General features: G+C 46.4%; 2 protein-coding genes across 3 annotated transcripts; one reads left to right on the top strand and one right to left on the bottom strand.

The window, feature by feature from the left end:
• Positions 1-357: 357 nt before the first annotated feature.
• On the bottom strand, positions 358-8,748 carry Dnali1 (dynein axonemal light intermediate chain 1). 2 transcript variants are annotated; one of them, XR_007211568.1, is made up of 7 exons: positions 8,611-8,731; positions 7,983-8,128; positions 5,411-5,580; positions 4,390-4,568; positions 3,887-4,051; positions 1,145-1,253; positions 433-457 (listed from the first exon to the last, which is right to left on the bottom strand). XR_007211568.1 is itself a non-coding variant. In XM_048350924.1 (6 exons), exons 1-6 carry the CDS (start codon positions 8,689-8,691, stop codon positions 1,218-1,220), a joined length of 777 nt encoding a protein of 258 aa, XP_048206881.1. In that variant the 5' UTR covers positions 8,692-8,748; the 3' UTR covers positions 358-1,217. The 2 variants fall into 2 exon arrangements, 1 of the variants encoding a protein (XP_048206881.1); XM_048350924.1 differs by having other exon boundaries at positions 358-1,253; positions 8,611-8,748.
• A 1,820-nt stretch (positions 8,749-10,568) lies between these two features.
• Snip1 (Smad nuclear interacting protein 1) lies at positions 10,569-17,693 on the top strand. Its single transcript, XM_048350922.1, has 4 exons — positions 10,569-10,853; positions 12,163-12,265; positions 14,463-15,049; positions 16,229-17,693. Exons 1-4 carry the CDS (start codon positions 10,642-10,644, stop codon positions 16,494-16,496), a joined length of 1,170 nt encoding a protein of 389 aa, XP_048206879.1. The 5' UTR covers positions 10,569-10,641; the 3' UTR covers positions 16,497-17,693.
• The last annotated feature ends 7,053 nt before the right edge of the window (positions 17,694-24,746 follow it).

Genomic DNA, 24,746 nt, shown 5'->3' with positions numbered 1-24,746 from the left:
AAAGCTCCAGTGATGTCTCAGTTCATTGAGAGTGTTAGGTGGGCTCATTAGGACATTCTTGTGTTACTGTGGAAGTGATGGAACCAGCAGGTCTCAAAGAAGAGTTCTTTCCCAGGAAGATGGCAGCACAGGCAGGTCACTTTAGCGGACACTTTAGAGTTCCCCAGGACACCTGGTTATGACTAAAGCAGTGCCTTCCAATTTGAATTAAGTGGGGGCATGCTTGACTTAAAAAGCAGCTCTTCTGTAGGATCAGTTCTTCCAAAGAGCCTTGGAGCCCTGAGCAGGAACAATGACAGATCGAAGCTCTGCCAAGGAGTGTGCCTTCTTGCCCTCTTCGGAGGATACTGAGCGCCTGTCTGAGGCATCCCATCTGCATGGAATGCTTTGGCTTAGTGCTGTCAGCAATACTTAGATAAAACTTGCTGAAATGGTGGGTGTCACCCAGCTCGCTGCCCTGAATAAAGATATAAGTTGTTCATTTACTCTCAGTCTATAAAAGATGTCTGCAGGCGCTAGCCTGATAATTTGTAATTAGAACTGCATGTGAGGTGGTATATTAAACAGCCAATTAGGGAGTGTGGATGAGGGTTTGATAGTTTGCAGAACAAGGAACGAGTGGCATTTATGATTGGGGAGAGCTGAGGCGCAGGGCCCCAAAACTTCTGGGACTTTGATTTCCACCAGTTGCTTTTTATACAGCCCTGGGTTCTGCTGTTTCCTAACCTAGGCAAGAAAAATGAGAGCGGAGGGATCTTGTTGACTTGCTGGCTGACATACCCAGGCCTGATAATGTTACTAAAACTTGCCATAGAGTAGGATGAAAGTGGAGGGACAGACCAGAGAACCCAAGTTAGAGTGCAAAGTGAACTGAACCAAACATTTGAGGGACAGGAGCAGTTTCTTTGGCCAGAAAGGCCTGGTAACGAGTGCTGATGGGAAAGCAGTTGCCTCCTAAGTTACTATTTTGGTTGACAATCCCCAGTGTGGCTGTAAGCTGAATACTAGAGCCCAGGTTCTCCACCTTCCATTGCCCAACTAGGAGCCTGGCTGCCAGACCTGAGGGATTTTACAAAACTGGGGCAATAGCTTGACTTCTGACAAATACGTAGGTGTTGATCTCAGGAGGGGAGGGCTTGCTCACTCAGGAAACTAGCTTTTAATTACAAAGGGCTGTGGTGGGGTAGTAGCTTTTGCTGAGACCCATATGGAAATTATCACTTCTTCGGTGCAATAATGCCTTCCAGTTGGGCCTGAAAAACAAAAGCAAATTCCGTTAATACTTGTAGCTTGCAGCCTGACACACATATCTGGAAGGTGATAGAAGTCTGGGAAGCAAACTCCAAATGATGTCCTCCAATTGTTTTTTGTCCTTTCATTCCCAATTTTGTATTTTCTACATGAACTGGCTTCTGGTACGGCAATATAGTTGCTATGTTAGGGAAACCAGAGCACCTAGTTTCCATACTGTAAGGGCTTAGTGTATAATAGAAAGCATTGAAAAGGAAATTGAATAAAAGTTGTTGAAATAGTGGTTTTTCATTGCTCAGACTTTAGGCCTGAGTATGTCTGTTAAACAGTCAGCTGGCCAGTTTAGGATTCTGGGAGCTCTGCTGGGACCAGAGTTTTGGGAAACAGCAAATTATCAGCCACTGAGACAACTTGACACCCAATTAGAGAAAATTACTACCAGTGAGCAGGGAGCTGTCCATCTTGTACGTAAAGCTTAAGACACTTGGGAGTTACTCTGCTTTCCTAGCAGCCAGAGCAGTGATTTACTATCAGGGTATGTGGACAGATCTTTAAGTAGGTCTGCCGAAGGGACTGCAAACTGTTTTATTTGCAGTGCAGCTTTGAGCCAATAAAAATAACTCACTTGTTAAGAATCCTTCACCCTGGGGATTACAAAGTTGTCTTTGAATGTTAGATGTTAAAGTATTCAGCTTTGCCCTGGTTGCAGATACTATAAGGGGGGAACTGAGGAACTGGGATTTGTGACAGAAGAATATGGCAGATAAAGGCATGTGGCACATAGGAAACAGCTTCAGAGATTGTTGAGTAAACAGTCACATCTGGCTGTGAACATGTGTCGCTTTTGTTTCTGTTAAGCTCTTCCGCAACATGAAAGTCCCTGTCATCTGGTGGTAATACAAAGCTGTCTTTTTCAAATGGTCAGACTTTTGGGGTGGTAGAGCCAATATGCCTGCCAATCTAAAGAATGTAAACTTTCTAGGAGGCCAGTGCCAAAGAGGGTAAGCTGTTAGACATAAATAGGCTGTCGTTAGAAGAGTAATGCTCACACCTCACCAAGCCCCAGAATGGCTTCTTCAGACCTTAAGATGGATGATTGGACCTTGACCCCATGATTTGTGTTTTAGTCAGTCGTGGAGCTTAAACTCCGGGCCTCGGTGCTGTCCCTGAGCTTTTCCCCTCAAGGCTAGTCCTCTTCCACTTTTGAGCCACAGCACCACTTCAATTTTCTGTTGTTTAGTTGGAGATGAGAGTTCTCATGGACTTTCCTGCCCAGGCTGGCTTCGAACAGCAATCCTCAGATCTCTGCCTCCTGAGTAGCTAGGATTACCAGTGTGAACCTTATTCAGTCTTTTGTTTTTTTCTCTGTGCGTTCTGATAGTGGGGCTTGATCTCAAGGCCTGGGTACAATCCTAGTTTTTTCTTACTTGAGGCTGGCATTCTACCACTGGAACCACAGCTTCAATTCCAGCTTTTGGTGGTTACTTGGAGATAAGAGTCTCATGGACTTCCTACCTGGGCTGGCCTTCAACCTTAGTTCTCAAATCTCAATTTCCTAAGTAGCTAGTATTACAGGCATGAGCCACAGGCTCTTGACTTTTCAGCTGATCTTAAGTGGGCCAATAATTTGTGAGGAAGAGCATGCTGGTCTGGGCTCAGCCTTTGGAAAGCCTGGACTCTGGCCTCCTGTTGACCAGTCCTTCCTGCAGGTGCCTCAGTTGCATAAAAACGTGTCACCAGCAAGTTAGCTCTGAAGAACTAACTACAACTCTGTTCAACTGATCACACACCTGGAGGAGGGTGTGTTTCTTCCTCTGAAGAGCCTTGATCGCTCACTTGCCCTCTGCCCGGCCTTCCCTGCTTTTGCCCCAGAGCCTGCTTCAGCGGATGCCAGCAACGCAGCACTTTCACCAAAATACTGAGGTACCTTACCCATGGAAGAAGACCAGCTCCAAAGACCAGCTTTAAAGGTAGGCAGCTCCAAGCCAGGTGCCTATAATCCTAGATACTCAGGAGGCTGAGATCTGAGGATTGGGGTTCAAAGAAGAACCCCAATCTTGGGCAGAAAAGTCTATGAGAGTATTATCTCCAATAAACCACTCAGAAAACCAGAAGTGGCACTGTGGCTCAGGTGGCAAAGTGCTAGCCTTGAGACTGAAGAGCTCAGGATAGCGCTCAGGCCCATAGTTCAAGCCCCACAACAAATTTAAAAAAAGATAGGCAGCTCCACGTTTTGTGTGTGCTGGTCCTGACGCTTGAACTCAGGTCCTGAGTACTGTCCCTTAGCTTTTTCACTCAAGGCTAGCTCTCTACCAAACGGTGTTCTACTTCCATAGCTCCACATTTTGCAATATCTTCTCTCCTAGAAATTGCCCACTCGAGAGCCAGGGTGCAGTGCATGGTGGCACAGTAGAGGGAAAGGGAACTCAAGTAACGAGCCCTCACTTGTGCCCCAAATCAGCCTCCCTATTTCTCTGCAGTGTGTAGGGACCAACATTTAAAGCCATGGGTGGGGGCTGTGGTGTGGCTCAAGTGGTAGAGCACTTGTTTAACAAATGCAAGATGTGGAAATGGATCCAATGGTCTGGGAAGCAAGGCGGGGCACCTTTGGCCTGGGGCCTGTGCCTCCATTTACCTTCAGCTGCTGATTTGTCCGCTTTAGGAACTGAATCTCCTCATTGTGTTTCTTCTCCTCCACCTGTCTCCTCTCGCTCTCCCGCTTCTCTGTGGCCTCACATTTCGCCTTCTGCTCATTCACTTGCCTCTCCAGATCTCTCTTCTCCGTCTCCAAATCTGTAATCTGAGGACAAAATGCCCAGTCATCCTGAGATGTTGCCAAGTGGGAATTTGGTATAAGGACCTGGGGTGAGGGGTGGGGGACAGGACTTGGGACACAGTTGTCCAACCCAAGACATTGTCAGAGTACCTACTGCCACCCAGTGGGAGGTCAGTGATCGGCACAAGGTGGCCTCAGACAAGATCACCAGCCTTTAAGCTCAAGCAAGAAAGAGGCCCTACTGAAGTGGCACAGGTTCACAGCAGACTAAAGGCCATAACTCAGTGCTGCAAAGACAATCACATGCCAGGAGATGGGACAGAAGAGTCTCAGGGCCATAGAGGATGATGAACCCCACTCACTTTCCTCTCCATGTCTGACTTCCCCTGTTCAGCCTGCAGGGCCTTCCTCATGCCAAATGCCACGCTGCTCTCATACAAGGTCTGGTAGGCAGCAATGGTCATGCGGATCTCATCCCGGACTCGGAGCAGCAGCAGCCCCCTCTCTGCACAGTTGATGGTGACCTCCCGGATCAGCTCATCTTCCAGTGTGCACAGGGGAGAACAAAGAAGGTGGAGAGCGGGGAAGAGTGGACATTTTCTAGTGTAAAGCATCCTACCTCTTGGGAAGAGCTCTAGGGTGTGTCCTTAGGTCTCAGGAAGGCAAAGTCTAAGGAGCCTAGTCATGCAGATGCTCCACTGAGCTCTGCATCTGGGAGTAGTATACAGCCAGCAAGATACCAGTAAAGAAATCAAACCTTTTCATTGGGAACATGGCGGTATTTTAATAAAGCAGTCCCTTTGGCTGGACTGATTTGGAAAGCAGGGTCTAGAACTTGCCTCTGTCTTTCTGCAAACATCTGGAGGAAAACCACACCCATACTGAAACTGAGGGGAGCCTGCAGCTGCCCAAGAGTTCGGAGGTGTTTTGAAGATTAGAGTCCACATAGCCAGTGAGACTAGACTAAGTGACATACTGACACCAGCACTCAAGATAGCACGTCTCAAATCTCTTGTATCTGTTAATTAACTGAGGGGCCAAATGTTGATAGATGGATATATAGAACACGGATTTTTTTCTGATTAAAAAATAAGTGCATGCTTATTATAGAAATCTCTGAAAACACAAAGATTGAAATGGAAAGTTCTTGTCTTAAGTCCAATCATCTGAGCTCAGGAATAAGGAACCCAGGTTGCCAAGAATACAGCGACTGTCACATGGGCTACTGGTATGAGAGGTGTGGCTTGGGAGGGGAAGAGGGCTCATTTAGTAGTTTCTAGGTAAGTCAGACAGAGATGGGGTGGGCTTCCACTTGGGGGTGTTCAGGGGTTAGATTTGTGCTGAAGGAGAAAGGAAAGAGGCAGGAGGATGGGTCATTCTCACCAAAGCACTGCGAGTAGAGCTCTCTGCGGACAGGGCAGATGCCCGTCTCCCTGGCCTGTCGCTGCTGCAGCTTCAGGTCCAGTTGCTCCTGGAGGTGCACCACGTCCATCCTGGTGCTGGGGGTGCTGGACACCTGCTGGATCCATAGCTGCGTGTCTTCCACCCACTCCCTGCGGCACAGACACAGCCAGGATGGGCGGAATGAGAACTCAGAGGTGTCAGAAGGCCTGTCAAGCTCTGGCCATGAGCAGGAGTGAGGACAGGCCGGCTACCAGCACTTTAGAATCTCTCTCCCTCCCTCAAGCTTGGACTATGAGCTTCAAAGCAACACCCACTATGGTATCTCCCCAGGGACCCTACCTCAGGGCTGGGTCTGTGAGGTCACCTTCCACAAGTCCTCCATGAACTCATCCACCACTATTCCAGACCTTACCCTCCTGGCATGGTGAGGAGGTACTTAGTCCTGCTGCCTGATCTGAACAGAATGCCCACAAGACACCATCAACCTTTCATGAGCCAGAAAGAAGCACATGTGTGTCAGGAGTGGTGAGGTTCTTGGACCTTGTGCCAGGGCCATGCCAGGTTCCAGAATAACAAGGGAGCTTGAGGGCAGACCACCATGGGAGAGAGGACTTCTGTGCCATTATTGGTAAAAGGGAATCAAGGGACAAATCAACCCCTCTCCCTTGACATCCATCTCAGAGATGACCATCCCTTCTGGTTTCTCCTCTTCACAGCCTGACAAAGGGCACACATGACACCCAGGACTGTGGAAGAAAAGACAGGCAAAGCAGCATGTTAGAAAGGGGCTTTAAAAGAGGAAAGGACATGACCAATGTCCGCATGAGTAATGGAAGGAAGAGAACTTAAGAACAGCAACTGTCAAGGCCCTGAAGTGACTGAGGTGTTTTGGAAATGGTGTGGTGGCCCTTTTGGTGTTAGCCCAGTGAATAGGATGGAAGATAAGGTGATAAGCACAGGGATAGGTCATGTGCCACATCATGCCATGTCTTCGGGGCATTGTAAGGAGTTTGCATTTTATTGTTATTATTAATTCTTTTTGCTGGCCCCAGGGCTTGAACTCAAGGCTTAGGCACTGTCCCTGAGCTTTTTTGTTCAAGGCTAGCACTCTACCACTTGAGCCACAGCTCCACTTCTGGTTTTTTTGTGTGTGTTGGAGATAAGAATCCCACAGGTTTTCTTTCTTTTTTTTTTTTTAAACCTGGGCTGGCTTTAAAGCATGATCCTCAGATCTCAGCCTCCTGAGTAACTAGGATTACAGGTGTGAGCCACTTGTGCCTGGATAGGACTTTGCATTTTAGAGAGTCTGTTGATCTGGCTTATAGTCAAGGTGTTGAGGACAGAGTGCAGAAGCAAGAGTTTCCCAGCAGAAAGCCTCTGCAGCAGTGCAGATGGCAAAGAGTAGGAACAAGATAGCAGAGGCAGTGGAGACAATTAGTTAGGTGGACTTGGGAGACCATATGAAGCTGGAGTAAAAGAAAATTGAAGAGAAACATTGGGTGAAAATTCAAAAGCAGTGAAAGGAATGCGCAGGATGGTACATGCTTGTGATTCTCAGGAATCAGAACCAAAGGATTACGAGTTTAAAGTCAGCCTGGATGATGTAGCAAGACCCTGTCTCAAGAAAAACCCCCAAACCCCACAAATAAATAAATAAATAAAGCTGGGTGCCAGTAGTGCAGGCCTGTAATCCTAGCTACTCAAAAGGTTGGGATCTGAGAAAGGTAGTTTGAAGCCTGCCAAGGCAGGGAAGAACACTCTAATCTCCAATTAACCATCATAAAGCTGGAAGTGGATTTGTGGCTCAAGTGGTAGAGCACAAGCCTTAGGCAAAAAAAGCTCAGGGAAAGTCCTCAGTCTCTGAGTTCAAGCCCAGAACCAGCACAAAAATAACCCCTCAAACCAAAAAAATAAACCCACCAATGCTGGGCACTGGTGGTTTATGCCTGTAATCTTAGCCACTCAGGAGGCTGAGATCTAAAAGATCAAGGTTTGGAGCCAGCCTGGAAGTAATGTGCAAGAGACTCACCTCGAATTGTCCAGCAAGAAGCTAGAGGTGGAAGTGTGGCTCAGTGGTAGAGCACCAGCCTTGGGAAAGTACAAGGTCCTGAGTCAAGCCCCCACCCCACCTAGAGCAGCACAGCAATTGCAAAAAAGCAAAAACTAAGGTGGCCTAGTCTCTATTAGAAAAAGACACAGTGTGACAAGCTGGTTAAAGAAGCAAAACATGGTGGTTCACTTTGGACACATCACATTTGAGACTCTATGTTGGATATCTTGAAGAAGATAAGGGGGAAGAAATTGAATTTATGGTCTAGAGCTTAGAGGGGAGGACACTGTTGTAAACTTGGGAGCCATCAGGATATACAGGTGGCATCTAAAGCCAGGAGTCTGGCTAAGGACAACTTGAAAATAAGGGCAGACTGAAACTTTCCCTGCAGAAGCTGGTGGACCAGGGAGGAGATTCAGGCCAGGCCCAGAGGCAGACTACCTCTCCCCACACTCCTCAGTTGTGGCTCACAAAAGCCTGAGGCTTTTTTTTTTTTTTTACCTTGGTGGAAGAATGGCATTCAAGATTTCTTCTGCCTGCTTGGTAGGATCTGGGACACAGGAAGTTGCTCCAAGCTTGGCCTTGGGAGGTTGTGGAACTGGGCCTGAGGGTCCAGGCTGCTGAGGGCTGACTTTCAGTGGCCGAGCCTGAGAAGAAGGCACAGCTGAGGGTAGATGATAGTTGAGACATGTTGGATTGCTCCTGTCTCCTCTGCATCCCTCCCCATCCACAGCCCACTTTCCCCATCCTTCTTCTCAGTAGAAACGTCTCAGGGCTGGAGGAGGCTAAGAAACGTCTCAGGTCCCAACCCCCCAAAAGATGTCACTGACACGAGTGGTCCAAACCTCTGCTCTGACCCTTCTAGTGATGGGGAAATCACTACTTGCCCTTTACCTGGACATGGCTACCATGAACAACAGAGCTCCATCCGTCTCCCTTCGATGTCTCTTTCACCCTCACTCTGTCCTCTGGGCCACACCAACATCTGGGCCTCTCAGACGGTTCTCCACCCTCCTTCCCAGACGCAATGCCATCCCTGCCCCTGGAGATCCCCGACCCTCAAGGGTCACCGACCTCTCTGCATGGGAACTTCCAGCCTGAGCCATCCCCCCCGGAGACCTGCCCTTACCTTGGGGCTCCGTTTCTCCGTGTTCCGGCTCACCAACACTGGAGTGTCATATTTGAGCAGAGAATCCGCTGGGGGGATCATGGCGGCGGCAGGGGAAGCAGTCCAGCAGCGGCCCCTCCACTCAGGACCTTGTTTGCCGTCACCATGGAAACCCCTTCTTGGTCGGGGCGGGGCTTCGAAGAGGGGCTGGGCTCCGTTGTCCCCGAGCTTCCTTCCACCCCAAACCTCTCAGACTTAGCCTCTTAGGGGCCTTGGCTGTGGAGGAAGCCCAGGTACTGGGGTTCGAGTCCCTATGCTGAGCCTAATTCCCAACGTGAGTGGGGGCGGGGCGGTTCACCTTTAACGGAAGTTTTGCAACAAATGTGAACACATCCATACAGAAATATAAAGATTACACTTCTTAGAAGGTTTACGTCTACAGTGTGTGCTTGTGAAAAGTTTTGTGGGAGGGGGGCAAGTAATCCTGCAAATAGTATAAAGGGTAGAAAACTAGTGCCACTTGTTTGAGGCAAGTGATGTCAATACATTTATAAGCAATGAAACGTTCCAGCAGTGGTTGTGTTTGACTCCATCTTGTGGTGTTCTGAAATGTCTAGAAATATTGGTCTCCTTTCTCCAGCAGATAAATCACATCTGAAAGAAATGCTTGCTTCTATTCGAGAGGGTTGAGATATTTACTTTTACAGGAAGATACTGGAAGTAAATGGGTATGGAATTCAACAGCTGATAGTGATGTTTTACCTTCAGTTGTTGCAGCACATAACTCAGTGTCTCTGAATCTCCATAAGTGTGCTTTTAAATTTACTTGTATTTTTGTGTATTGGGTGTGAACTCAAAGCGAGTGCTCTCTCTCTCTGACACACACACACACACACACACACACACACACACACACACACACACACATTGCCAGTACTGGGACTTGAACTAAGTAAGTGCCTCGGCACGGTCCCTAAGCTTTTGTTCAAAGCTAGCACTCTACCACTTGAGCCACAGCACCACTTCTACTTTTTCTGTGTATGTGGTACTGAGGAATCAAACTCAGGGCTTCATGCATGCTAGGCAAACACTCTACTAAGCCACATTCCCAGCTCAATACATACATACATACACACATACACACACACATATATATACACACACATGCATATATATGTGTGTGTGTGAGTGTGTGTAGTTAATTGGCGATAAAGTCTCCTGGGCTTTTCTGCCTGGGCTTGCTTGGAAATAATCCTATCTCAACCTCCTGAGCAGCTAGGATTAAAGGCGTGGACTGCCTGCCCTCTGCTATTTACTGATTAATTGTTACAGCAACGAATACCACAAAAGATCAAGACCACTTTTTAGAGAGATAAAGTTTATTGCCATCATCCCGGACTAGGCTAGTGCCAGAAGTCTGGATCCCAAGGGAGGGGAGACCCCTGGTTTTATATAAGCTGGTTATATTTATAGGCATCCATCAGATATACAAAAGGTCGAGGAGGCTGACATCAGCTTCTGACCAGGTGGTCAATTCCTTTCTAGTTGTGTAGAAATCATGATATCCTGTTACTACCCTTTCTGTATGCTATTTTCAAGTCCTTCACATAGCCCCATCTTGCCTGCCCGGAACGCACTTGCCTTCCAGCATCAGCCCCACCGAGCCACTTTCCCGCAACTGGGTGGGGGGCCAAATTCTGGCTAGGGGATGCTAAAAGGTTCTTCCGCTGGGAGGGGTAACTCGGATGCCGCCTGGTTCTTCTGGGGCTCAGAACTCAGGACCTGACACGCTTACCGAGCTGGCGCTCCACTACTTGAGCCACGACCCCAGCCTTAGACACTGCTCGAAATCTAATCATCCCACTACCTACCGTGGTTACCTGGGGCCACGCCCACAGGGCGTGGCCAAGCGCTCAGAATTTTTAGGCCGTGACGGCTTCTGGGAAGGCACATTCTCCCGGAAGCGGAAGTTCGGAGCGTAAGCGCGTCATTTCCTGAAGGTAAAGGAGAGCTCAACGGCCTGGCCTTCATTCGCTCTGTCCAAGCTGCGGGATGAAGGAGGGGAAGAAAGAGCGGGAGCGCGGGGGCCGGCGGAGGCACCGGAACGGAGACGTGGTGACGATGGCACCGGCTGTGGTGGTGAAGCAGGAGCGCCTCAGCCCGGAAGCCGCGCCGCCAGCCCCGCGCCGTCCCGACCTCGCCAGCGGCGGCAGCCCAACCCCGCTACCGGGCCGCCGCGGGAGCCGAGCCCGGGGAACGAGCCGGTAAGTGGGAGACAGCCGGGGTGGAGCCCAGTGGGGAAGGAGCCCTTGATCCTGGGGCGGCGGGAGCGCCCCGGGGTGCTCCTCACGGAACCTTCAACCCCCCGCGCAGCCTCTTGCATTGTGGCGCTGCTAAGTGCACGCCTAACGACTGGGGTCTCGCGTCTTTGGCTGGGTTTACCTTTCAGCAGGTAACACGGAACACTTAGGAAGTCAAAAGGAGATCCGCCCTCCTCCCCTGCCCACTGAGGAGTGCGACTGGTGTCTTTCCAGTGGTATTCTCCCCCCAAAGATTCCCACACTGAAGTTATAGGCAGTCCACCTAAAACTCGGAGGGGAAAAAATACGTTTTACACATCCACTCAACATAGTTTTTACTGAGGGCTTAGGCACCAACCAATCTAGGTACTGGGCCACAAGGGTCAATAAGATAGAATTTATCTTCCAGAAATTGTTGGCGGTGGGGTTGGGGAGAGGACTTCTGTAGCCCCAAGACAGAAGAGATAGCCAGCCAATGGCTGAAACGGTAAACCCATAGTAAGACCTGTGGTAAGAGTATGGGGCTGGCGATTGGAGACAGTGGAAAGGATTTATTTTAAACTGAGCCCTGAGTGATTGGATTGATCCAGCTTTTTAAGATCCAGGCAGAGGAAACAATTTGTGGAAAGAACCTGAAGCAGAATCGTTGTGATTCTAGGTAGGATCAGGGGAAAGTCCTCTGGATGACCTGTTGATAGATTGAATGTGACTATCGATTGAAAGGGGAGACAGTTGATGGCTGGTGAGGAAAAAAAATACTGGAGGCAAGGTTGACTTCTAGGTGTTGGTTAATAAAGTGGCAAAATCCGGGGCTGGGGATATGGCCTAGTGGCAAGAGAGCTTGCCTCATATACATGAGGCCCTGGGTTCAATTCCCCAGCACCACATATACAGAAAATGGCCAGAAGTGGCGCTGTGACTCAAGTGGCAGAGTGCTAGCCTTGAGCAAAAAGAAGCCAGGGACAGTGCTCAGGCCCTGAGTCCAAGGCCCAGGACTGGCCAAAACAAAAACAAAAAAAAATAAAGTGGCAAAATCCGATAGAAGAACAGTTTACAGGGGTTGAAAATCAAGAGTTAAGATATCTAAGCAGGAAGGGTCACGATTTAGAGAGGGACCTGAGTGTTAAGAAATAAAGCCTTTGATTCCTTTAGTGATCAGCAGCAACCTTCCAAATGTGGTGTTTATGTTTAGTAGGTAAGCTTGATATGAGAAGCTGACTAATGTGGGGGAAGGGAAATCGAGCTAAAATCTAGTATTCCATTCTTTGTAAAGGTCCCCATCCAAAAAGAAAATCAAGTCCTCAGGGAGAAGAAGCAAGTCTCCTCGAACTAAGAGAAGCCGGAGTCCTCACCACTCAACAGTCAAAGTAAAGCAGGTAAATGGATCAGGGTGTTTGATAGCTGGCTCAAATTTTAGAGCCTCTTCCTGCCAGAGCTGGAGGGGTGGGGGAGAGAGAGAGAATGAGAATATGTGTGTAAACTTTGCTTTTCTAAAAAGTGTGCAGAAAGTGATTCTTCCTATTTGTTTATATTAAGCTTTTTTAAAATTTGTATTTTTTTTGCCAGTCCTGGGCTTGGGACTTAGGGCCTGAGCACTGCCCCTGCCTTCTTTTTGCTCAAGGCTAGCACTCTACCTCTTGAGCCACAGCACTACTTTGGACTTTTTCTGTTTGTGGTGCTGAGGAATTGAACCTAGGGCTCCATGCAAGCACTCCACCACTAAGCCACATTCCCAGCCCCTATTAAGCCGTTTATTTTTTTAAGTAATTGTTGATTCGCATCTGATCATAGCATTTATCACAAATGATTCAGAGAAGTGTATGGTACCTTGCTTCTCCAAATGGTCACATCTTACATAACTGTGTTACAGGATCATAACTAGAACATTGTTATTGATGTAGTCTAGATATAGAACATTTCCATCTCTACTGGGATCCCTGAGGTGGCAATTTAGAGCCACACCCACTTCTTTCCCACCTTTATCCTTCCTTAATTCCTGGCTGCTTCTGCTTTGCTTTTGCTTCTTTAAAGTTGTAGGTTTCAGTTTGTTTCAATTTGGTATTAAGATTTGGGACTGTATGGAGATGCAGGCTTGAGAAGGCTGTTTTTTTCACCAGGTGCTGGTGGCGCACACCTATGATCCTAGCTATTTAGAAGGCTGAGATCTGAAGATGGTAGTTTGTGGCTGGCTCAGGCAGAAAGTGTGGTTTAAATGTTGGCAGTCTGTAAGAAGAAAATGTGCACTGAGAATTCTAGCTGCAGAACCAGCATCACCACCTCTATACCCCCCCCCCCAAAAAAAAAAAAGTTTTCCTCGATTGGATTGATTTTTACTCCTTTGCCATCAATCAGTTGGGCTGGACACTAGTACTTATACCTATAATGTTAGCTATTCAGGAGGCTGAGATCTACCCAGCTTGGGCAGGAAAGTCCCTGAGACTCTTTATCTCTAATTAACTAGCAAGGTAGAGCACTAGCCTGAGTGAAAAAGCTAAGGCACAGTGCCCAAAGCCTTGAGTTCAAGCCTCAGTACATACACATACACACACACGCACATGCACGCACACGCACACATCAGTTGGGTATGTATGTACAGACATATATTTCTAGGTTCTCAATTTTGTTTTGTTTGTTGGGGAGAAGGAGTACTAAGAGATTGAACTTAGAGACTCAAACTTGCCAGACTCAGAACCTTGAACTCATTACACAAGTTCTTGACCCTCAGTGCATTTTGCTTTTAGTTTCTTTTCAGATAGTCAAGGCGGGCCTCAGATCAAAGTACACCTCCAATATAGTGGCACCATAATACCTAACCTTGTTGGTTGGTTGGTTTTGTTTATGTGTGTTGGTACTGAGGCTTAAACTCAGGATCTCATGCTCTGACTTAGTTTTTTTTTTTTTTTCCTTGAGATTAACATTCTACCACTTGAGCCACCCCTCTGCTTGGAGATAAGAGTCTCATGAACTTTGTTTGCTACCTGGGCATGCTTTGAACCAGGATTCTCAGATCTCAGCCTCCTGAGTAGCTAGGATTACAGGTGTAAGCCACCAGAGCTAGGCTATGTGTTTCTTTTTTCATTTGTTGGTCATGTGGCATGAACTCAAGGCCTGGGGGATGTCCCTGAGCTTTTCCACACAAGGCTAGCAAAGGGGTTAAGTTAGCACTTGGAGTCATAGTTCTACTTCTGGTTTTCTGGTGGTTAATTAGAGATAAGAGTCTCATGGCCTTTCCTGCTTGGGCTAGCTTTGAACTACAGTCTTCAGGTCTCAGGCTCCTGAGTAGCTAGCATTACAGGTATGAGCCATTGCTTCTTGGGTCAACTATTGATCTTTTTTTGTGTGTCATTGTTGTTGTTGTTGCCAGTCCTGGGGCTTGAACTCACTGCCTGGGACCTTCTTTTAGCTCAAGGCTAGCACTCTACCCCTTGAGCCACAGCTCCACTTTGGGCTTTTTCTGTTGGTGCTGCGGAATCGAACCCAGGGCTTCATGTATGCTACCACTAAGCCACATTCCCAGCCCCCAGATAACTTTTTTCATTATAGTAGCTTCTTCAGAGATTGTTTGAATTTCAGGAACGTGAAGATCACCCCCGGAGAGGACGAGAGGACCGACAGCACCAGGACCCGTCACAGCAGGAACACAGGAGATCTAGAAACAGTGATCGAGATAAGCATCGTGGCCATTCACGCCAAAGGAGGAGCTCTGATGAAAGGCCCGGAGGTGGTCGGGATCGAGATACCCAGGACTTGCAGGCTCTAGAGGAAGAGCGGGAGTTTTATAATGCCAGGCGCCGGGAGCACCGCCAGAAGAATGAAATCAGTGGCAGTGCTAATGAGGCTCAAGAGACGGCTCCTCAACCTGGTGGCAACAGCAGAAACAAGGAAGTGCCTGTTAAAGAAAAACCAAGCTTTGAACTTTCTGGGGCACTTCTCGAGGACACTAACACCTTCCGGGGTGTAGTCATTAAGTACAGTGAGCCCCCAGAAGCACGTATCCCCAAAAAACGCTGGCGTCTATATCCCTTTAAAAATGATGAGGTACTTCCAGTCATGTACATTCATCGACAGAGTGCTTACCTTTTGGGTCGACACCGGCGCATTGCAGACATTCCCATTGATCATCCCTCTTGTTCAAAGCAGCATGCAGTCTTTCAATATCGGTGGGTATACACCTGGAGGAGGACCCTAAAATGCTAGTAGGGGCTGTCGCAGCAGTGCTGAGATTGTGTCCCTCTTATCTAGTAGCATTATTAAAAGAGTACTGTAATCTAGCTGCTCACTGTATAAGAGCTTTCAATTTGTTTTCAGAAACTTGGATTTTTAATAATCCCCTTATCACTTGTCAAGTATTTGAGTCTGGGGCAAGCCACTCTGGGCCCACTTGCAATTGCCTTTCAGGGTCACTATGAGGTTTAATTGGAAATACAAATGAGAATGGAAATACAAATGAGAATACAAATGGTGTATTTATCAGCTGATTCTCTTGAAAGCTTGAGTTGCATATCTGTTACCATTTGATCCTTACAACAACCCTGCAGGAAAGATGAGTTAATATCCCATTTAACAAGAGAAGGAAAGTGAAGGTGGGCACAGCCAGATGACTTTCCTAGTGAGTGATTACCAGAGTAGAACTCTGACTTAGATCTACCCTCTTTGAAGTCCTAATCCACAGTTTTTCCACTTGGACTAGAGCTAAAGTAATATTGATGTAGATAAAAGCATTTTATTGTTTATCCACAGCTATCAATTTTTTTGTGTGTCATTCCTAGAGCTTCCAGCGCCCAGGGCCTGGGCACAGTCCTTGAGCTTTTTTATTCAAGGCTACTGCTCTGCCACTTGAGCCACAGCTCCACTTCTAGCTTTTTGCTGGTTATTTGGAGGTAAGAGGCTTCATAGACTTTCCTGCCCTGGCTGGCTTTGAGCTGCGATCCTCAGATCTCAGCCTCCTGAGCAGCTAAAATTACAAGTGTGAGCCACCAGTGCCTGGTTTCTTCTTCTTAGAGGTTTTTTTTTTGGCCAGTCCTGGGGCTTGGACTCAGGGCCTGAGCACTGTCCCTGGCTTCCTTTTTGCTCAAGGCTAGCACTCTGCCACTTGAGCCACAGCACCTCTTCTGGCCGTTTTCTAGATATGTGGTGCTGGAGAATCGAACCCAGGGCTTCATGTATATGAGGCAAGCTCTCTTGCCACTAGGCCATATTCCCAGCCCTTCTTAGAGTTTTAACTTGAATTGTGTTCATCAGGTTGCTTACATCATCTAGGCTGGGCAGCAAGGAGTGTTAGGAAAGCTGGATAATAGGGCAGGGTTTCGCTCACAGCTTTTCTCCTTGATTTCTTCTAGGCTTGTGGAGTACACCCGTGCTGATGGTACAGTTGGCCGGAGGGTAAAGCCCTACATCATTGACCTTGGCTCAGGAAATGGAACCTTCTTGAATAACAAGCGTATTGAGCCACAGAGATACTATGAACTGAAAGAGAAGGATGTACTTAAGTTTGGATTTAGTAGCAGAGAGTATGTCTTGCTCCATGAATCATCGGATACCTCTGAACTAGACAGAAAGGAAGACGAGGATGACGAGGAGGAAGAGGAAGCAGTGTCTGACAGCTAGCAAACTAAGAAACCATTCTGTTGAGACACCTTTTCCTTCTTGAAAGGCTTGGGATTGACTTCAAAGAGCACCACGGTGCGGTGCTCACTGTAATGCCTCTTATTGCCTTAAGTCTTTCCTCTATTGCTGACCAGCTTGTGTTAAGAACACTGACTTAGGTTTTGTTGATTTGTTCTGTGGCACATCATCGTGTGCCTGTGGTCATTTGTTTTTAGAACAGTCTCGCCAATTAAGTACATGTGTTTTAGTAGAAGCATTGTGGCTTTAGTTGGTGCTTTGAGAACTGCTGCCTAAGGAACAGAACCCTTGGTTGAAGGGGAATTGTGGGTTGTTCTCTTTGTGTAGTTTATTTATGTAGTTATTAAGCTTTGTGGACCAGGAGTTTCTGTTTTGGGGGCAAATCCCTGAGCAGATAATCTTACTGAGCTTTGGTTGTCAGCAGAACACCCTCCAACATATACCAAAACTTTGACCTGGTTGAACTCTTGAGTCATGTAAGTTAATTTTGCACTTTTTTGAGGTTGGGGGAGGAGTTGCCACATGACCTCATTATTGACTTAAGCAGATGCTTTGTGGCACCTGCTTAAACATGTGACATACAAGAAGATTATGGCTACTATCAATGGGTGCTGATTGAACGGGAGAGGCTGAGATGCTTGTGGATCTGTTTCCTATAGAGAATTCCTGCTTCCTCCATGGAGCATGTATGTAACTATTTTGATCATCTGTCTGTTCTTCAGTTTTGCATTTTTATTCAAACATTAGCTCTTTTCTTTCTTCCTCCTTTTCTTTGAGAAAAACACCTATGTGACAAGGCCCTTGCTTTATTCTAACAACATGTATATATATATGTCTAGAGAAGGTTGTATAGCATTTCTACATATTTCATCTTTAAAAGTTGTTTGGAGAAGTTGTATTTACCTTCCAAGGCAGGAAAGCAAGGGGGCTGCCCACTTTCCTAATTTTCCACCTGAGAATAATGTGTAAGTAGAAAAGCACTACTTACATATAGTGTGTGTGTTTGTGTGTGTGTGAGAGAGTGATCAATTATACGTTCAAGAAATGTGTGATGATTTTCATATGACAATGTCTTATGACATAAATGTAACACCATAAGCAAAGGCTTCTCTGCATTTGAAGAGAAGGTTTTCATTTATATGTATTTTTGTGATAAAAAAAATAAAATTTGTAAATAGAGCCCCACTTCAAAGGGTAATACTTTCCTAACATAGAGGACTTAAGTGAACATCTGTTTGCTACTAAGAGGAGGTTTTGTAGGGCTGGGAATATGGCCTAGTGGTGAAAGTGCTCGCCTGGTATACGTGAAGCCCTGGTTCAATTCTCAGCACCACATATATAGAAAAAGCCAGAAGTGATGCTGTGGATCAAGCGGCAGAGTGCTAGCCTTGAGCAAGAAGAGGTCAGGGACATTGCTCAGGCCCTGAGTCCACATCCCAGGACTGGAAAAAAAAAAAAAAATTTTTTTTTTGTCATCATGGATTTGAGTAAAGTAGGCAATTGTGTAGGGAGTCATGGGGAGAAGTGGGCCCAGGTCTGCACTGGCCCAGCCCATCTTATCTCAGCAGGCGAACGTGGGTCATGGGGAAGCAGTTGTACTTCCTGAACTGGCGGAAAATAACAGCTTTTCTTTCGAGTAGAGTTTACAGGCAGGCTATGTGTCGTGGGTCTTGGTATTTTACACAGCAAAATACCATCCCTGCTGAGCGCTAGGGACTCAACACCTGTAATCCTAGCGATATAGAAGGCTGAGATCTAGACATCACAGTTCAAAGCCAGTCTAGGCAGGAAAGTCTGTGAGACTCACCAGAAACCCTGAAGTGGAGCTTTTGCTCAGTGGTAGAGTGCTAGCCTTGAGTGAAAGAGCTTAGAGACAGAGCCCAGGCCCTGAGTTCAAGCCCCAGGACTGAAAAAAATAATGAAAATAAAAAATACCATCCTTACCATTTCATCCTCATGGGGTTGGGGAAGGTGACAATGCTGTTAACTCTTCCTCTGAGGTTGGAACTTTAGATGTTATTGAGTTAGATTGTCATTTCCATTGTTTTTGTTTTTACATTTTTTTTTTCCAGTCCTGGGGCTTGAACTCAGGACATGAACACTGTCCCTGGCTTCTTTTTGCTCAAGGCTAGCACTCTACCACTTGAGCCACAGCACCACTTCTGCCCTTTTCTATATATATGTGGTGCTGAAGAATCGAACCCAGGGCTTCGTGTATAGGAGGCAAGCACTCTTGCCACTAGGCCGTATTCCCAGCCCCCTACATTCCTGTCTTACTCGGACTCAAGGCTGCATGTTGCCTACTGTAGAGGGGCAGCTGACTAATGTTCATTCAAAAGAAATGGAAAGATTTTTTTTTTTTTTTGCCAGTCCTGGGCCTTGGACTCAGGGCCTGAGCACTGTCTCTGGCTTCTTCCCGCTCAAGGCTAGCACTCCGCCACTTGAGCCACAGCTCTGCTTCTGGCCGTTTTCTGTATATGTGGTGCTGGGGAATCGAACCTAGGGCCTCGTGTATCCGAGGCAGGCACTCTTGCCACTAGGCTATATCCCCAGCCCGAAAGATTTTTTTTTTTTCCATCAGTCCTGGGGCTTGAACTCAGAACTCAGGCCCTGGGCACTGCCCCTGAGCTTCTTTTGCTCAAGGCTAGCATTCTACTACTTGAGCCACAGCTCCACTTCTGGCTTTTGCTGTGTAAGTAGTGCTGATGAATTGAACTCAGGGCATCATGCATGATAAACAAGCACTCCATCACTAAGCCACATTCCTAGCCCTGGAAAGATCTTTGAAAAGTGAGCATTTAAGGTTAACTAGATGAAAGGTATGATGAAGGGAAGCTACAGGGAAACTAGCATTTCAACTGTCTAGGAAGTAGATACTGTTTTGATGAGTTTATGTTTCTATCCAGAGTTTTTTCTCTGGGATTAGGCATTGATCTGGCATCTTAATCTGGGGCTTCCTAATTCAGTGTGTGCTGCTGCTACGGCTCCCTGGTAACCTTGGGCTTTCCTTAAACATCTTGGTGGGCACTGTGATAGATGACAACTTTGCCAGCCTTTCAATAGTAAGTCCCAGTTACATTGTGAACTTAGCTTTAGTAGGGCAATAGCTTCCTTGATTCAGAGATTTTTTTTTTCATGCCAAAAGATGGAAGGTCTCTCTCTCTCTCTCTCTCTCTCTCTCTCTCTCTCTCTCTCTCTCTCTCTCTCTCTCTCTCTCTCTGTTTGTGTGGTGTGCAAAAACTGTTTAAGAGGGGCTGGGAGTGTGGCTTACTGCTAGAGTGCTTGCCTAGCATGCATGAAGCCCTGGGTTCGGTTCTTCACCACCACATAAACAGAAAAAGCTGGAAGTGGCCCTATGGCCCAAGTGGCAGAGTGCTAGCTTTGAGCAAAAAGAAGCCAGGGCCAGTGCTCAGGCCCAGAGTTCAAGCTCCAGGACTGACACCAAAAAAAAAAAAAAAAAATTGTTCAAGAAAGAGCCATCTCCAAAGTTGAGACTTGTTAATTTTAGCTTTTTGCAAGTTCTCTTAACCCTGGCTGGCTTGTCTGCATATCATTGCTGTCAAAAATCAGGCTATCGTTATCACAGACTTTTGCTACTGAGCCGTTATAGAATGAGAATGGCCTCTGGTGTCTCACACTTCTGCAGAGGTGTAGGACAGAATCTTCAGATTTACAATATAGCTTATAGTTCTGCCAAGCTTAGAGGTTGGATTGTGGAATTAGGTCAGTGGCAGAGCACTTGCCTGCTATGCTCAAGGCCCAGGTTCCATCTCCAATTCCTTCCCTCTGACATGAAAAGTTTAGAACTTAAATCTTTCAGGCTGAGTATTCTTGATCTAGTGCACAGATGATCATATTTTTTTAAACATCCTCATTGTGAAAATGAGTTGTAGATCTGAGGAACAAAATGGCATCATGGTAACAAGCCTAAATGTGCCACACAATATGTGCTGTACAATGTGCCAGCAACACCTGCTTATGAACTAATGCTCTCCACATGAGTTTAGGGTAAGGAAACAGGCTACTTGATTAAAGTGAAAACTTGGAATTTAAAGATTGAAAACTTTTGTTTTGTTTTTTACCAGTCCTGGGGCTTGGACTCAGGACCTGAGCACTGTCCCTGGCTGCTTTTTGCTCAAGGCTAGCACTCTACCACTTGAGCTACAGCACCACTTCTGACTTTTTCTATATCTGTGGTGCTGAGGAATCAAACCCAGGGCGTTAGGTATATGAGGCGAGCTCTTCACCACTAGGCCATATTCCCAGCCCCGACTGAAAACTTTTGAGTTTAAAGCTTCATTTGGTCTCTTTGGTAGCTTGTAGTATAGTTACTGAGAAACAATTTACACACACAGTTGTTAAAAGTCTCAATAGTGAAACTCCTAAGTTTTCCCAGCAAATACTTTTTATTCTATGTTAACATAAAAAGTTGAGAAGGACTTGGGGATGTACCTTTTTGGTAAACTGCTGGCCTGCCATGAGCTGGATTCTTAGGATTATTGAATAAATAAACATGTAAATAAAAAGAAGCAGTGGAATGATTTGTTCATGCTGTCAAGGTAGAGTGAGTGAGTCTGTCAGCAGTTGTATAAACTTAGTATGCTAGCAGTTGTTTTGTAGCTGTGAAAGAGCAATAATGAGGTTTGTATTTGTGGAAGAGATAACATTTGAAGTTTGCCTTAGAAAGCAGATTTTGGACCAGTAGTAGAGGATATTGTGCCAGGTGGAACAGTGCAGGAAGCAGCCGGACTGCAGTGGGTATGGGGGAGAGACTATTGACCCAGAGTCCCATGGTGGTAGGGCTGGAATGAGAAGTCACTCAGTCCAGGATCTTGTGGTTTTTCCCACCTGCAGAGCTTACTGAAGAGAGTAGAGGAGTGAAAAGAACCAGTTGGTATTAGGATTCCCCACTCACAGGGGGCTCAAGAAATCACACTGGGTAAGACATCTGGGGGTAGAGAGAAGCTTGGGCAAATTTTCAAGTCATAGATAAGGCTACTTGAAAATTGCCATGTTGACTCTTACAAAAACGGGCAAATGCTTAGTAACTGAGTGCTGAAGACATGCCATGAATTAAGAGTGTCAGTAAAACGGGTCAACATTGAAAAACACTATTTGGTTGATTATAGTACTAGAGTTTGAACTCAGGGTTCTTTGCTTTCTAGGTATGTCCTACCATTTGAGCCATGCCTCCAGTCTTAAGAGTGCTTTCTATGAAAAGTGAAGTTCTAAGCATTTTAAATGTGCTCTAAGAAAAATGTGCTCTAACATGCACGGGCTCTTTCATTCCTTAACCCAGTGAGGCAGGTTTCAGCTATCCTTGCAAATGAGAGAGCTGAGGCATAGAGAGGCTAAGGTCACACACTGGTAGGTAGGACTGGGATGCAAACCCAGACACTGGCTCCAGATACCATCTCATTCCCCTGCCTCTCTCTGTCTCTCTTTCTTTCTCTCAGTCTCTCTTTTCTTTTTCTGATATAGAGTCTTAGTATATTGTCAAGTTTGTCTCTTAATTTTTTGGTTTCAAGGAATCCTCTTGAACCTCAGCTTGGACTGTCTTGGCTGTTGCTGCTGCTGCTGCATTTCCTCCTCCCCTCCCCTCCTCCCTCTTCTTCAAAAAATTGTTAGCATACATTCGTTCTCCTATCACTTTCTGCTATTCCCCACAACCCCTTCTTATAACAATTTCAACTGGTTTTATTGTTTTCTAAAATTATTGTTGTTGACTACAGGGCTTGAACCCAGGGCCTGGGTGCTATCTCTGAGCTCTTTTGCTCAAGAAGAGTGCTTGACCACTATTGTACCCTCCTGAGTAGCTAGGACTATAGATGTGAGCCACTAGTGCCTGGCTCATTATTCTATTTTCATAAATGCAGGTAAAGTATTCTGACCATATTCACTCTTCATTGACCCTCTACATCCATCTTCCCTGCTCCCCTGGTACCCATTCCTGTTTTACTGTCATTTAAAAAAAATGTATATTATACCAAGTCATTTCACTATGGGATTTTGATACATACATACATATATATAGTGTGTATGTGTGTGCACACGTGTGCATGTATACCTTTGAAGTTCACTTTCCACAAATGAGTACAAAATGTGTTATGTAGCTTTTTGTAGGCAGGACAGTACAGGTGGGTAAGCTCAGCCTCAAACTCAACTTGCTTGGTTGATGCTCTATGATTTTAGCCATACCTCCAGACCTGCTTTTTGCTGGTATTTTATTACTATTATTATTAATTGGACACTGATGGTTCACACCTGTAATCCTAGCTACTCCAGAGGTTGAGACCTGAGGATCATGGTTCAAAGCTAACCTGGGCAGAAAAGTCTGTGAGACTCTTTATCTTTAATTAGGCTACCAGAAAACCAGAAGTGATACTGTGGTTCATAGGGATAGAATGATAGCCTTGTGTGAAAGGGCTCAGGGGTGGCACTCAGGCCCTGAGTTCAAGCCCCATGATTTACTAAAAAACAAAGATTATTATTTGGTTTTGATGGCATATTGGTTGGTGAGAGTGGGTATTGAAGTTTGTCACTATTATTATGCTGGGGTGTTGTGTACCAGTGCAGTAAGTCCAGATGGATTTGTGTGAACTTGGGTGTACCAACATTTGGTACATGTTAGACGGTTGTTTCCTTTTAGTACATTTTTTCTCTCTATTAATATGAATTGACCTTTGTCTCTTCTCATTTTTATTTAAAATCTGTTAGACATAAGTATAACTACTCCTATCTGAGTTTTGGAGCCCATGAGCTTGGAAAACTTTTTTCCATCCTTTGATCTTAATCCTGTGTTTATCTTTGCCAGTAAACATGTTTCTTGGAGACAACTTTGTTTTTTAACCTAATTTACCATTCTATGTCTTTTTGTATGTGTGTGGTACTGGGGCTTGTACTCAAGACCTTGAGTTCTCATTCAGCTTTTTTGTTCATGGCTGGTACTCTGCCACTTGAACCATATCTCCAACCAATATTTTGCTGGTTAATCAGGGATAAAGTTTTACCAGACTTTGTGCCAGACTGGTTTCCAAACTGAATCCTCCAGGTTTCAGCCTCTTAAGGAGAATGAGCCACAGGTACCTGGCCTTATTCTATGCCCTTCCCCCTCCCTTTTTTTTGGTGCTGGTGTTAGTACTAGGTCTTGAACTCAAGGTTCTGTGCTTTAACTCTCATAGCTTTTTCACTTGACCCACACCTCCACTTCTGGCTTTTATTGCTTAACTGGAGATAAGAGTCTTACAGACATTTTTGTCTGGCTGGTTTTGACCTAGGATTCTCAGGTCTCAGCCTCCTGGGAAGTTAGCATTATAGGAATGAGCCATCAGCAGCTGGCCATTCCTTGTCTTTTAATTAGAGAATTCAGACCATTAACATTGATGTTAACATTGAGAGGTATGTCATGTTTACTGTCACCTTGCTGTTTTCTGATATTTTATAGTCTTTTACCACTTTATTTTCCTTAGTTTGTTGTCTTCTGTGTATAGGCCTCCTCTGTGTATTCTAAGCTAGCCTGGAGCCGCATTGGTCTCAAAGTCAAGATCCTGCCGCCTCAGCTTCGGGAGGGCTGGGATTACAGGGATGGGCCACCACTCTCCGTAAAAACAGGATTCAGAACGAGATAGTTCTGGCACCACTTAGTACGTTTACCCTCCAGACACAGGGCAAGGGGGAGCTGACTCCTAGCATCACTGAGGACAAAGGATTAAGAAAGGTGAAAATTGCATCACTGAGCTAGGGAAGTCGCAGAGAGGACAAAAGCATACGGATGTGCACGGTCCTCCGGAGTGCAGTCCACAGGCCTTGTGGTCCGGGGTCTGCTCTGAATCCAGAATGGAAGAGGACGACGTTCATGTTTCTAGGGCGATGCGGCACACACAGGGCAGTGAGGCGGGAGGAGCCTCGCTCAGCTACCGACCCGGTGAACGACCCGGTGAACGGGGTGGATCTGCAAAGCCGCACTGACCAACCGCGGAGCAGGAAAGCAAACCGGATAAACACCAGTCCGCAAGAAGGGTCGGGCTCTTCACAGACTTCACCGTCTTTTCACAAGTGGCGCGCGCAGGCGCAGTGCACAGCCCCGTGTCCCGTCGCCCGCCTTCCGGAAAACCGGAGCGCAGGCGCAGTGCGGGAGGCGCCCTCTGGTGGGCGGTGCCGGGGACGCACAGGGTCCGCCCCCAGCCGCGCGTCGTGTCGCCCCGCCTTTACGGGAAGCGCCTGACGCAGGCG

The sequence above is a fragment of the Perognathus longimembris genome, chromosome 7 (genome assembly GCF_023159225.1).
Source record: "Perognathus longimembris pacificus isolate PPM17 chromosome 7, ASM2315922v1, whole genome shotgun sequence".
Lineage (NCBI taxonomy): Eukaryota > Metazoa > Chordata > Mammalia > Rodentia > Heteromyidae > Perognathus > Perognathus longimembris.
This window is presented reverse-complemented; position numbering and strand designations above follow the sequence as displayed.